Source organism: Parasteatoda tepidariorum, chromosome 4 (assembly GCF_043381705.1).
Source record: "Parasteatoda tepidariorum isolate YZ-2023 chromosome 4, CAS_Ptep_4.0, whole genome shotgun sequence".
Classification (NCBI taxonomy): domain Eukaryota; kingdom Metazoa; phylum Arthropoda; class Arachnida; order Araneae; family Theridiidae; genus Parasteatoda; species Parasteatoda tepidariorum.
The window spans coordinates 101846228-101858352 of record NC_092207.1 but is presented as its reverse complement, the minus strand read 5'-3'; the positions used below and the strand labels follow the sequence as shown (position 1 = coordinate 101858352).

The 12125-nt window shown below is 29.4% G+C and overlaps 1 protein-coding gene across 4 annotated transcripts in view; it reads right to left on the bottom strand.

Annotated features, from left to right (window-relative positions):
* The window catches only part of LOC107438823 (Leucyl-tRNA synthetase, mitochondrial), a 39691-nt gene that overhangs the window by 20900 nt on the left and 6666 nt on the right, over positions 1-12125 (bottom strand). For 2 of the 4 annotated variants that reach the window (XM_043046588.2, XM_043046584.2), the window contains exons 5-10: positions 9123-9183; positions 8519-8608; positions 8174-8317; positions 6692-7049; positions 6091-6197; positions 3543-3707 (exon numbers count right to left, since the gene is read on the bottom strand). In XM_043046588.2, the coding sequence (XP_042902522.1) occupies positions 3543-3707; positions 6091-6197; positions 6692-7049; positions 8174-8317; positions 8519-8608; positions 9123-9183 (925 nt within the window). Of the gene's footprint in view, positions 1-3542; positions 3708-6090; positions 6198-6691; positions 7050-8173; positions 8318-8518; positions 8609-9122; positions 9184-10902; positions 11071-12125 lie in introns of all 4 variants that reach the window. The other 2 variants (XM_043046593.2, XM_043046585.2) reach the window with 2 other exon arrangements.

The following is a 12125-nucleotide window of genomic DNA, read 5'->3' as shown; positions in this document are numbered from 1 at the left end:
AACAACCAGGGGTTACCTTAATTGACTTCAAAATTACATTAAAGGTGCGTGATTTTTTGCAAGTGATTTTAATTTCACTCAGTGTCATTTTATTGGTGTGAAAATACCACCTATGTTAACATTGTAAAAGCCGGATGGAAGAATGATATTTAGCGTCCATAAAAATGACCCTTACTGATTAAATTATGTGTAAAAATAAATTTACCAATTATGAATGTCAGAACTATTTCAAATAAAGAAAAAGTTATACTTTTTTTGTTTAAATTTACATTTCATTTTATAGCATAAAAATTAGTTAGCTTTAAAAAATGAGAAGTGGTTTGCTTGTTTGAGATGCTTATTAACTATTTTTAAAATAACTTCTTTTTCTAATTTAGCTTTCAACTCGAAAAATAAATCATTGATTCTTTAGTGCACTCTGACTGTTGTTGATCTATTTCTGAGTTTGTAGTGCTGTTAATAGTAACTCTAAACATTCATTCTCGTCATTTTTACTATCAGAATGAGAGCAAAAACATAATTCCTTGTTTATTCGGTCACTATTTACTGATAAAAAAAACTTTAAAAATAAAACAAAATTATCTCACTGGAATTATGAAACTGTGGAACAGACGCCCTTCCCGATCTCCATTTCAATCGTCACAACATTGAGTACTCAGCTGATTTGGAATCATACCCTACATTACAAATAAGAAAAAGTTGTCTTACTTCACCCTCACATGAATAACTTCGAGTGTTGAATTCGTCACAAGAAGCAAAACAATTTTTGAAAGTTAGACATCGACTTCTTTCCAAACACTGCATCAGCAACAGATTTTTTTTTTCAAATTTGCAGTGGTACAGTTCTCCAAAAAAATCAATAATAGATTTTAGAATCAAGTGACTGAACTCTATCTTGATAATGCTTTTATCCAAAAGCTGCCATCTCCCACTAGTGGCAAAAATACTATCTTTACACTCTTCAATTTTATGTTATAAGAGTGACATGTATTATTATCAATGACCAACAGTACTTTTCTACCTTGCGATCTTCGCATCTAAGCTTTGTAACCATTTTTCAAAAATCCCACTTGATATCCAAGCTTTCCTATTAGATTTCCATGTGTTGGTCTTTTTCCCCTCTTCTAAAACTGTGGCTTTGCAGCCTTTCTAACTAAGTGTTTCTACTTGTCATATGCAGCAATTACCCGAAATGCAATCGCAACTCTCTCTTTTAGTGACTTACCACCTCTTGCCTCCATGGATTTAAACATTAAACTGTTTGGTGGCAATGCCCAAAATAATAGTCCTGTTTTGTCCATGTTTAAAATATCTTTATCATCCTATCCAGCAAGTTAAAGAGGCAATCTTGTCATTCAGTCTTTTTCATCAATATCTGTTTCACCAAACGATGCATAAAAAACCAAGTTATACCTATTGTGAAATTCTTTAAGCTACCCGTTAATCGCCGAAAAATTTTTGATTTCAAGCATGTCAGCGATTTTCAGCGCTTTTTTCTTTATAACGGGTCCCGTTTCTGGGATTTTTATTTATTTAATTTTTTTTTACTCTCACAGTTTTAAACCTTTCAAACAAGACCACATTTAAGTCTGGAAGTTTCTCTTGATGCATATGTTTCACATCTCAGACATTAAACTTTTTCATTTTTTTTCATAGCTGCCTTTTCCTTCAGATTTTTATTTATTTGTGCCCTGTCACAGTTGAATATCTTTGATAAATTTTTTTCTGAATCCTCTTTTTCATGCAATAATTTCACCTCTATCTTTTGTTCAAGCGAGAGATAAACTTTTTTCTTTGGACATTTTACCGCAGTGAAATTTAAGCAATAAAATAATTAGTGGCACTTGAAAACGTCCAGTTCCTTCAAATGAGCAAAATCATGCCCTAGATACTTAATTGACCAAAATCTATTTTCCTTCCCTTTTTTAATATTTCCCTTTTGTAAGAAACCTATCAGAATTTTAACACCACCTTCACAACTGAGATTCCATATATCAATGCTACCACATAGGCTCTACACTGCCCCCATGCTCTGCCAAGTTCTCATCTTACTTATTTTTATCTTGTCATTGAAAATGAAAGTACCCTTTTGGGTTAGTGAAATTCATCTTACCCACAACTGTTTGTTTTTTTCCAGTAGAGGATAATGTTCTTCCCACAGGAGAAAGGCACGATTCTGATAAGAAGCTCGAATGTCAAAGCATAATAAGAGTCCATTTGATAAAATGGGCATGAGACTAACTAATGAAGGTTTGCCTCTCCCTGTAACGGAAATCTAGGTTAGTTCCATCAAAAAGTCCTCCATGAAAGAAAAATTTATCCCAATACTTGATCCTGGAGCTCCCTTGTCTTTTGGATTGGATTCAAAATTACAACTCTATCGTCTTCATACTTTATAGTCTTGTAATTTTTCTTAAAAATAAATTACAAGACTATGGAGTTGAACATTGGTAGTCGTAAACTTAAGATTGGATCGGTTATTCATTGAAGTTATAAAATAAAATATTTTGATCATTTTTTTAATATTTTATATTTTTTGTTTCCTTAGTTGACTTTTTAGCATTTGGTGTGGAAGTTTGCCTGGTTGTTGGGAGAGGTTTTGATGATCTCTCTTAAAAATTTTCTTCAACACAGAGTCAAGAAAAAAATTCCACGTCTCCCAAAAGTTGCCATAAAAGGAGGAGGTCGATACAAAAAGGTGGCCTTTTCTGGAAGTGTCACTGTACTATTAATAACTTATTATTTAATAGTTCAATTTCAAATATTTTATTTTCTTCATGCAAAGGAGGAACATTAAAAATTTTTATAGTTTACATGGAAAGGTAAATGTTTGAGCCATAGCACTTCATATTTTTTTTAAAACACAAAATCTCACTTTTTCTGAATAAAAATTTTTTTTGAGCAAATCTATATTTTTAGAATCGCAATGAGAAAAAAATAATTTAGTCAGATAAGATTGCTTCTTTAATTAATTAATTATAATTAATACTAAGAGATCAGCAGATAATAAATATAGCATTTAAAAATATGTTCAAATTTTCTTGGAATAATAGAATGTAAAATAATTTTTTTTAATAAATTATGCTACTACTTACAAATAAATCTAGTAAAATAAATATGAAAGAATACAAGAGCAAATCTGACAATAGAAACCTCAATTTAAATAACTTTAAAACTAATTAGTGAATGATCCCCTAGTAGTTACACTGAAAAACCTTAGTTTCCAACTCCCAAACTCCATCATTATTAATCCATTAATAAAAATTTTCATTTGACTAATCTTTAATACTTTGGAAAGTGCATGATACTTTCCAAAGTATTTCTGCTGCTTAGGAAATATTTAAAAAAAATATATGAATTTCAATTTTCTCCCTTATTAGGCTTCTTTGAAATATTTAATAGAAAATTATGCTGTAAGCCCAATGATAAACAAATACATGAAGCTAGCAGGTAATATTTCCAACTTTGTTAACATGCAGCAATATATTGCCTCGATCGAAAAAATAATAATAAACAAATAAACAGAACTAAAACTTACTTACTTTACAGGATGTGCAGTAAATGACTGGTATAGGAGTGCCCCAGTAGCGTTGACGAGATATTAGCCAATCTCTTAGCTTTTTACTTGCTTTATAAACTTTCACATTAAGTCTTTGAGCAACATCAAGAATTTTACTTTTGGCTTCTTCTCTACTCAACCCAGATAACTAAAAGATAAAAGGAAAAAAAACTTTAAACTAAGCATGCTATTCGCATGATATTTTATAAGTTGAAAGAGAATACCTTACTCTTGAGAGCAATTTGTTTTCTTTTTTTTCTAAACATTAAAAGAAAGCGGAAAAAAAGCATACACTATTTTAACTAATAAATTTATTTCAATGTTTCCAAAATTTCATTTATATAAAAAAATATATTAATGTTCTATAATAAGAGCCAAACTTTATTTCAAATGTCATATTTAATTTTTATCTTATATGTTCAGGGCCAAGGTAGGCCAATGGTTAGAGAATTGAACTCTGGTGCAGAAGAGCTGGAGTTCGATTCTCAACTCCATTAAGGCCCGCTGAAAGAATGTAATGTAGAGTGCTTTTGATCTAATGAGCAGATCTTCACATCCTAGGACTCAGTCTTAAATGGTTCCAGGGGATGACCTTAAATATGCTAAATAATTAGTGCAATGCAGACGATGTTTTAAGTTAAGAAATCAGACACAAAAACATACTTTCACTGAATAAACATAATTTTTTTTTCAACCGATTCGGATTTTTTACTTTCAAAATATTATTTTCTTTTTCAAATAACAGCAGGTACTTGAACTCTCGTTTTCCACCTTGGAAGATGCCGGAAGTGTTGCTCGTTTAACGTTACCCAGTGGGCACCTGTGAACCTAAGTCACGGAGGCGAGCAACATTACCCACGCCACACTGCCACAAACCCGTTCATAGGGTAGGTCACATTCACACACAACAGAGGACAACATACAGAGAGAAACATCCATGCCCAGAGAGGGATTCGAACCAGCAGACATTGGCTTCGCAGTCAGGCACGCTAACCGCTCGGCCACTTTCAAAATATAACCGCTCGGCCACTTTCAAAATATAGGAGGTTGTCCCAATTTGGGAAATGTGACCCAGGGCCGTAACTACGCCGGGGCATCGCCCCGGGGCCCCGACGGTCAAGGGGGCCTCATATGAAGAGACCACATCATGTTTGTTTTTTTTCAAAATAAAGCACTCTAATTATATATATGTGGGAAAGAAATTGTGTTAAGATAGTGTTGATGAAAATTTTCTTTTTTGTAATTGCGTACCTACTATAACATAAAGGGAAGGGTAAAAAACTGTAAAACACCTTTTCGNCAGGCACTATCCATATGATTTCGCTGAAGTTTTGTATTTTGCCATGCAAAATTACATATTTTAAAATGATGTAAAAAATTGCATACCTTACAATTCACAAAACATTTTTTTTACTCTTATTAAAGAAGTAAAAAACATTTACTAAAATGTATTTTTTGCATCTTTAGATAAATTAATTTTATAATTGTGAGTAAAATTTTTTCAATTCACTTAAAAAGTTTTTGAAATATGGCAAAATACACAAAAAGTAAAATTAACGTTAAGGTGTGGAAACTTTGGATCGCTCTCCTGATTAAACTATGGGAACCATATTTCCCAGATTGCAGCTAGCCCTATATTCTGGGGGTCAGAAATCTGAATCCATTGAAAAAAAGGTATGTTTCTTCAAAGAAGGTATGCTTTGTGTCTTATTTCTTACCTTAAAATATTGTCTGCACTAATTATTTAGACTATTTAAGATCACTTCTTCAAACCATAAAAGATTGAATCCTAGAATGTGAAGATACCATCATTAGATAAAAAGTCATTCAGGGGGTCAGATTTATGTCAAAATTGAGAAAGCGGCTTCATGAATGTGTGGTGCTTTTCTCTCTCTGTGGGATTCTGAGCGAAGATGTACCTTCATCCCTGCAGTGCTCTTTTGTCAAAAAAAATCTCCATTACTTAATTCGCAAAAGGGGAGTTTAACTTAACGAAAAAGGCAGGTGAGTTTAAATTAACCAAAAAGCCATTAGAAACACAAAAATTTTATGAACATATTAAAATTTCAGTGGCATTGGCATTTAATAAACAATAACATATTTTTGAAAAAATTCACATGAAGTCACAGAAAATTAGCAAAGGTTTTTATAACTATGCTTAACTCAAGTGAAGTAATTTTGCATTATGATGTATGAATAATACATTATATATAATATATAATAATATATCATACCAAAATAAAATTTTGTAGCAGGAAATTAAATTCCAACATTGTTAATAATCAAAAAAAAAACATCCATTATTTTTACTAGTAAATATATAAAGTGCATATATCAGCATGGATAATTTCAATATTTTTGAATTAAATAGAATTGTGTACATACATAAAAAAGAAAAACAAACATTGCATTACATTTTAAAATATGCATGAAAAATAAATGTTAAAATGTTTTAAATAAAATTTGATTTTTATAACATTAGAGCACTTTTTAATGAAAATTTTTTTCAGTACGGAAATGTCAAATATCACCTCTCCAGAATTTTTTAAGCGGCTTGAGTTGTCAGCAATGTCAACAGTATTAGTTCTGTGTTTTGTTACAAATTTAGTAAATTTTGTATCATCAGAATCAGGAACACCTAAAACAAACGATAATTAGGTATTCTATGTAGAAATTAATTTCATAGTGTAAGCTGATACATACAATTACATTTAGGATCTTTTACAATAAGCCTCAAATAAGAAAGGTGGAAAGACTAAATCATTTATGATCTGTTGAAAATTCAGCAAATAAAATGAATTCAGTATTACAAATGAAAATTGAAAAACTAAATTAATTCAGATTGTATACTAAAATAATCAGTCCTTAATTCTTTTATAGGTGTTATTTTAACAAAATGCTAACAATAGGAGACAAAATGAAATAAATAAAAATAAACAAACCAATAAAAATCTTATTAAAAAAAAGTTTTTTGATACTATTCAGGTAAAAGTATTTAATAAATAACCCTTTATAAATATTTTTCACATAATAAATACAAAAGCCAATTTGTTAATGTTTGAGTTAAAAAGGTGATAACAATATAATCAATACATATTATAAACCGTGATGAATTAACCATAAAAGCTATACCTAAGAATGAATCAGTAGCTGAACTATGATCCAAATTTTCGGAGACTATGACTGGGAGATGTAAGCCGTTAAAAGGATTATGAACAGTGATATTCAATTTCTGATCACACCCAACTTTACCACCTCCAAACTCAGTTGAATTAAAATGATGATTGGGTGAGACACCCACAAATGAAGCACCATATACCAGTTCTGGTGCATTTGTCCAAACTGTGAAATCATCATTTAAATATTCCCCATTGTGAAAGGCTTTGAAATGGAATATGTAACCATCAGGTTCACCAATCCAATGTTTTTGAATTTTGATTGCATCTCTCCATTCCACTAAACTAGGATCACTTAATCCTTCATAAAGATCCTACAAAAATGAGAACTTTTAGAAAACAAATCTAATACTATGGAAGATAACTAGAAAACATATATAATTCTCATCAAACAGATCAAATAAAGAAATGAATTTTTAAGCAATTGAATATAATACAGTAGAACCTCGATTTATACAGTACTATTCTTTGTGATTGACAGACACAGGAAAATGGCAAATGTGGACCAATGTAAAATATCAAATAATAATTTTAAAATGTATGAAAAGTAATAAAGACGTAGATTTAATTTTCAATTAAAACCATGTTTTTACTTTTAAAAAATTAGTACTTGATGCAAAAAAATTTTGAATAAATAGATTAATTTATTTATTAGGGAAAACGTAAGATGTGGAAACAATCGATCGAGGTTCGACTATATGTGTATATATGATTGATAAAGTTTTTTAAAATTGAAAGAAAAAAGAAGTAAAAAATATTAATTTATGAATCAAGTGAAAAGTAAATTGGATAAATCATTATAATTTATTAGAAAAGATTTTCAGTCATTACGGATTTGCTTATTTGTTTTAAAATGCATATCTGTAGCATTTTCCATCACAAAATTCTCCTATTATAAACAGCTATAATAAGTTGTGCCTCCTTGTGAATTTTATAGCTCAAAATAACATTAATAACTGCGTCAATGAAGATACGTTTTGCACAATCTATTTTTGTAATAAAAATAATTATTGACTAAAACAATCAAAACATGAATCATAACAGTGCAAGAAAGAATGATTTTTTACATGGTTTGCAGAATAATAAAAAGTAATAAAATAAAAACTAAAAAAAATGGATGTTTCAATTTTAAAAACAGGCTTAATATTAAATTTAATAGATGGTAAATAAGTTACAGTTATTTAACACAAAATTATATAAATAGCACATACACTATACCATCCATATCCTTAAAACTTAAAAAAAAAATTGCTGAATTTTAAAACCACTTTTTTAAAATTGAAATCTCTTTTTCAATTCATAAACTATTACTTTAAAAAGCATTATAAATTAAGAAAGTCAGTTATGTTCAAAACTCTTAAGAGTATTTTAAAACCATTAAATTAAAAAAAAAAACTTTTTTTATGAAAGAGGTTTAAGAGCACTAAATAATATGTACTTTAGAGAATTCAGAAGTACGCAAAAACCATTGAGAGAGACGTCTCTTCTCAACTTTGCACCCAGATCGCCAAGAACGACCATTTTCATCAACTTGTTCATCGGCTAAAACAGTCTGATCGACAGGATCCCAATTCACAAGAGCCTTAAAATTGAACAAGCAAAAAATTATAAATGATTCAGCCACATAAGAAAACTAAAGAAAATTAGTGAAGAATTACATTACCAAAGTTTAAAACTGATAAAGCAAATAAACATCAAAGAAAAACTTTAAAAAATTTTAAGTAATCCTGACATTTACAATATTTTCTTTATTATGTCTTAAATACAATTAATTCTGCATTACTTCTTTTTTGTAAGCCAATCCTTTTTCAAACATCAAGAGGAATAAGTATTGCGTCCATTTATAATAAGATGCATCACAGGTAGTTAGTTCCTAAAACAAAAATATATAATATTTAAAATACAATTATTAAAAATAAAATGCTCAGAAATAACTGAAGTCAATTGAATGATACAAACACTAGCTGCTATATAAGGCTGTAGACAAAACATTTTGTTTATGAAAATGAATCACTAGGATCAGAATTCTGCTTGATTCATTAATATAATTTTACTAATAATAAAATAACTTATCACTAACTAAAATAGTCAAATGGTAATGACAAAAAAAACCTGAAATTAGAAATCTAAAATATTTTCTGACATAGAGAAACATTAAGCATATTTTTTAAAGCAAATGTAAATATAGATAAATGAACTAATTATGTTTAAAAAAATTAAAATTAAGTAAAATCCCTAAATGTTTCAATAAACCAATCTTATTTCAAACAATAGGTGTACAATAGGTATTTTATTTCAATAAATAAAATAATTTTAATTGTAGTCCATGATGATATAATACTTAAATATATAAGGTAAAAAAATTATAGAAAATAAAAAGTGCTCACTGTGTCCCAATCAAAGCTAATATTGAGTCCTTTCAATTGTTGCTTCATTGTAGCAATGTTCCTGCAATTAGAGAAATCCAGAGATAACACATTTAAGATTAATAAAAAATGTTTTTTGCAGTTAAAAATAAACCACAGCGTCAATAAAAACGAATTTTTAAACAGTTTGCACATTCTAGTTTTATAATAATGAAATGTTTAAGTAAGAATTTAGGAAATAACATATTATTCAGAACAATTGAAATTTCAGAAAATAATATAATTTATAAATGTATTCAATCAATTTAAGTAAAGGAAATATATTGCATGTTTTCTATATCATTTTTATACATTTGTACATTGTCTAATGGTGAAAATTCTGTCTGAAAATAAAGGTTGATATTTTTATTTCCCAAAAACTATCTTTAGAGTCCCTCTCATTGTTTGATTGATTTTCTAAAAAGTTTTGCATATATTGCAGAAACACTTAGTGTAAAATTTTGGATAATTAGATAAATTTTAATAAAACAAAAACCGTCAGTACATGTGAACGAGATTGTTAATATTGTTTACTACCTTTTATTTTATTTTATAACCGTCATTGAACAGCCGACCCAATTTTGGGTTTACGACTATCAATGTTCAACTCTATAGCCTTGCAATTTTGAACCAATTCAGAAGACAAGGAAACTCCTGGATTAGTACCCCCAGAGGTATAATTTGTCATGGGAACATGGAGGACTTTGTGACTCAACAGATTTAACATGCATTAGTCACCATTTACTACACGTGGAGTCTTCAGTCAACGGGGATCGATCCCACCACCTCTTGGACATGGACCCAGTGCTCTATTAACCAGGCTAACCTGGCCCAGCTTACTACCTTTGCAAAAAAAAATTTCTTTTTTTTTTTAGTCGCTCTTGTTTTATAAAAAGCTGTACAACTGTTGATTACTCTTATCAACTCCAACAGGGCTCAAAAATTATATTGCTCACTATGCCTGAGAAAAGTAAAAATTCCAATGAATCATATACATTGTATAAATATTAAATGCCGCCCAGCATGCTACTACTATACTTTTGCTGGTATCATATTTTATACTGCTTACATGCTGGACTGAGCATCTAAAGATTTAAAGAAGTGTACCATAAAATACCGATCAAACATCTGTCAAATTTTTAAGAAAATGACCAATAAAAAAAGATGGGTGAATAAAGAGCACCAAAGGGAATAATAATAATATAAAATAAACGATATTAAAAAAGAACTAAATTTTACTAAGTTTAATTACAGAAGTAAGAATTTATTAAACGAAGTTTACTGTGAATAAATAAAAAATTAATATGAAAGTTTATAAAGTAAAACATTGAAGGGCATGCACTTGCTCAGAACAGAGCTACTAGAAAATGTGAGTGATAATATCACTTGTTTGTTAATACCTGAGATTTAATTCACTGATACTTATTCCCATCTAATACTTATTCATACCCTATAATTCCATGTTAATGATACCTAATATTTTTTGTTAATAACACAAACATTTCTGAGTTATACTTAAAACAAAAAGCATTTTTGAAATTTACAATATTAATATACTTTTATTGGCAAAAGATACATTTATATGTTTTCAATAATATGTAATCGAAAAATTTGTTTCATTCAGGCCCAATAAGTGGCAGGGTTTTTTAAAAATGTTGAGATTTCTATCTAATGAAAAAAATTATATGAAGCGAATTTTAAGAAAGCTTTGGTAAAATAAACATAATTTATAATTTAGGTATGAAAACATATATACACATACACATTACTCTTCACTCTTAATTGGAACATAGGGCTTCTATCATAGCTCTCCATCTCACTCTATTTGTAAACAGATATTTTACCTCTCTCTGTGTCTTTCTTATTGTTTTGCATTCAGCTATAATCACACTGTGCCAAGTATTTTCAGGTCTTCCTCTTTTTCTATTACCTAGAGGGTTCCAATCAAAAACTTGTTCTGCGTTAAATTTTTTAGGTTTACGTAAAACATGACCAATTCATTTCCATATATGTATTTTAAATTCCAGTTTAATCAGATTTTGTTTTCCTTTTCTAAGGATTTCTGTGTTACTAATTTTATGAAACCATTTGATACTTAAACTGTAGTTAATAAATACTTGAAGTGTTTTCGTATTATTTTTATTGCAGTGTCATGTTTCGGATCTATAGAATAGGACAAATTTAACATTAGTGCTGAAAATTCTAATTTTTGTTAAATTAGTTGTGCTTTTATTTTTCAAGAATTTATTGAAAATAGTGTATTTGCTTTGGGCTTTGCTTAATCTATTTAGTATCGTTTCATCAGTTCCTCTTTTGGAGGAAATTGTACTATTTGGAGGGGATTATACTTCCGAGGTACGTAAAACTGTTTACAATCTCCAGTTTGTTGTTTTATAAGAATATGTCATTTATTTGCTTAGGATTAATTTTTAAAATTTTAATTTCATTTTGGTTGATAATAAGCCCCATTTTCTTTGTTTCTACACTTAAAATGCTTGAGCTCGTTTGCATGTCTTGAAGTGTGTTGTTCGGTAAGCATAAGTCCTTTGCAAAATCAAGGTCAGAAAGTTATTTACCATTGGTTCCATTTTGTTCTCTGATACTCCCTTCCTAGTCCAGTCAAATGGTTTATAATATTTAATATTTGCTTCATCCGTCATGTCATACAAATAAAATCAAGAAATATTTCAGAAAAATGGAACCAAAAATGATTTTATACTAGAATGACTGCTTCTACAATTCTACTTTTGAAACGGTAATCTTAATTAGTTACATTTGAGTTTTATTTCAGAAATGAAAACTTTAAATAAATAAATTGTTTCACATTTCAACAATTTGTACATCTTTTTAAACATAATGGAGGCAACTTAAACTCAGTGGCGCGACAGCCCATAGAGGGCCAAGGCCTACTGTGTCCATCTCAGTTTTCTTGATCTTGGGCTCTGCAGGAGCAGATGTTCCGGTCAGGTGGTCAGCCGAAAGCGG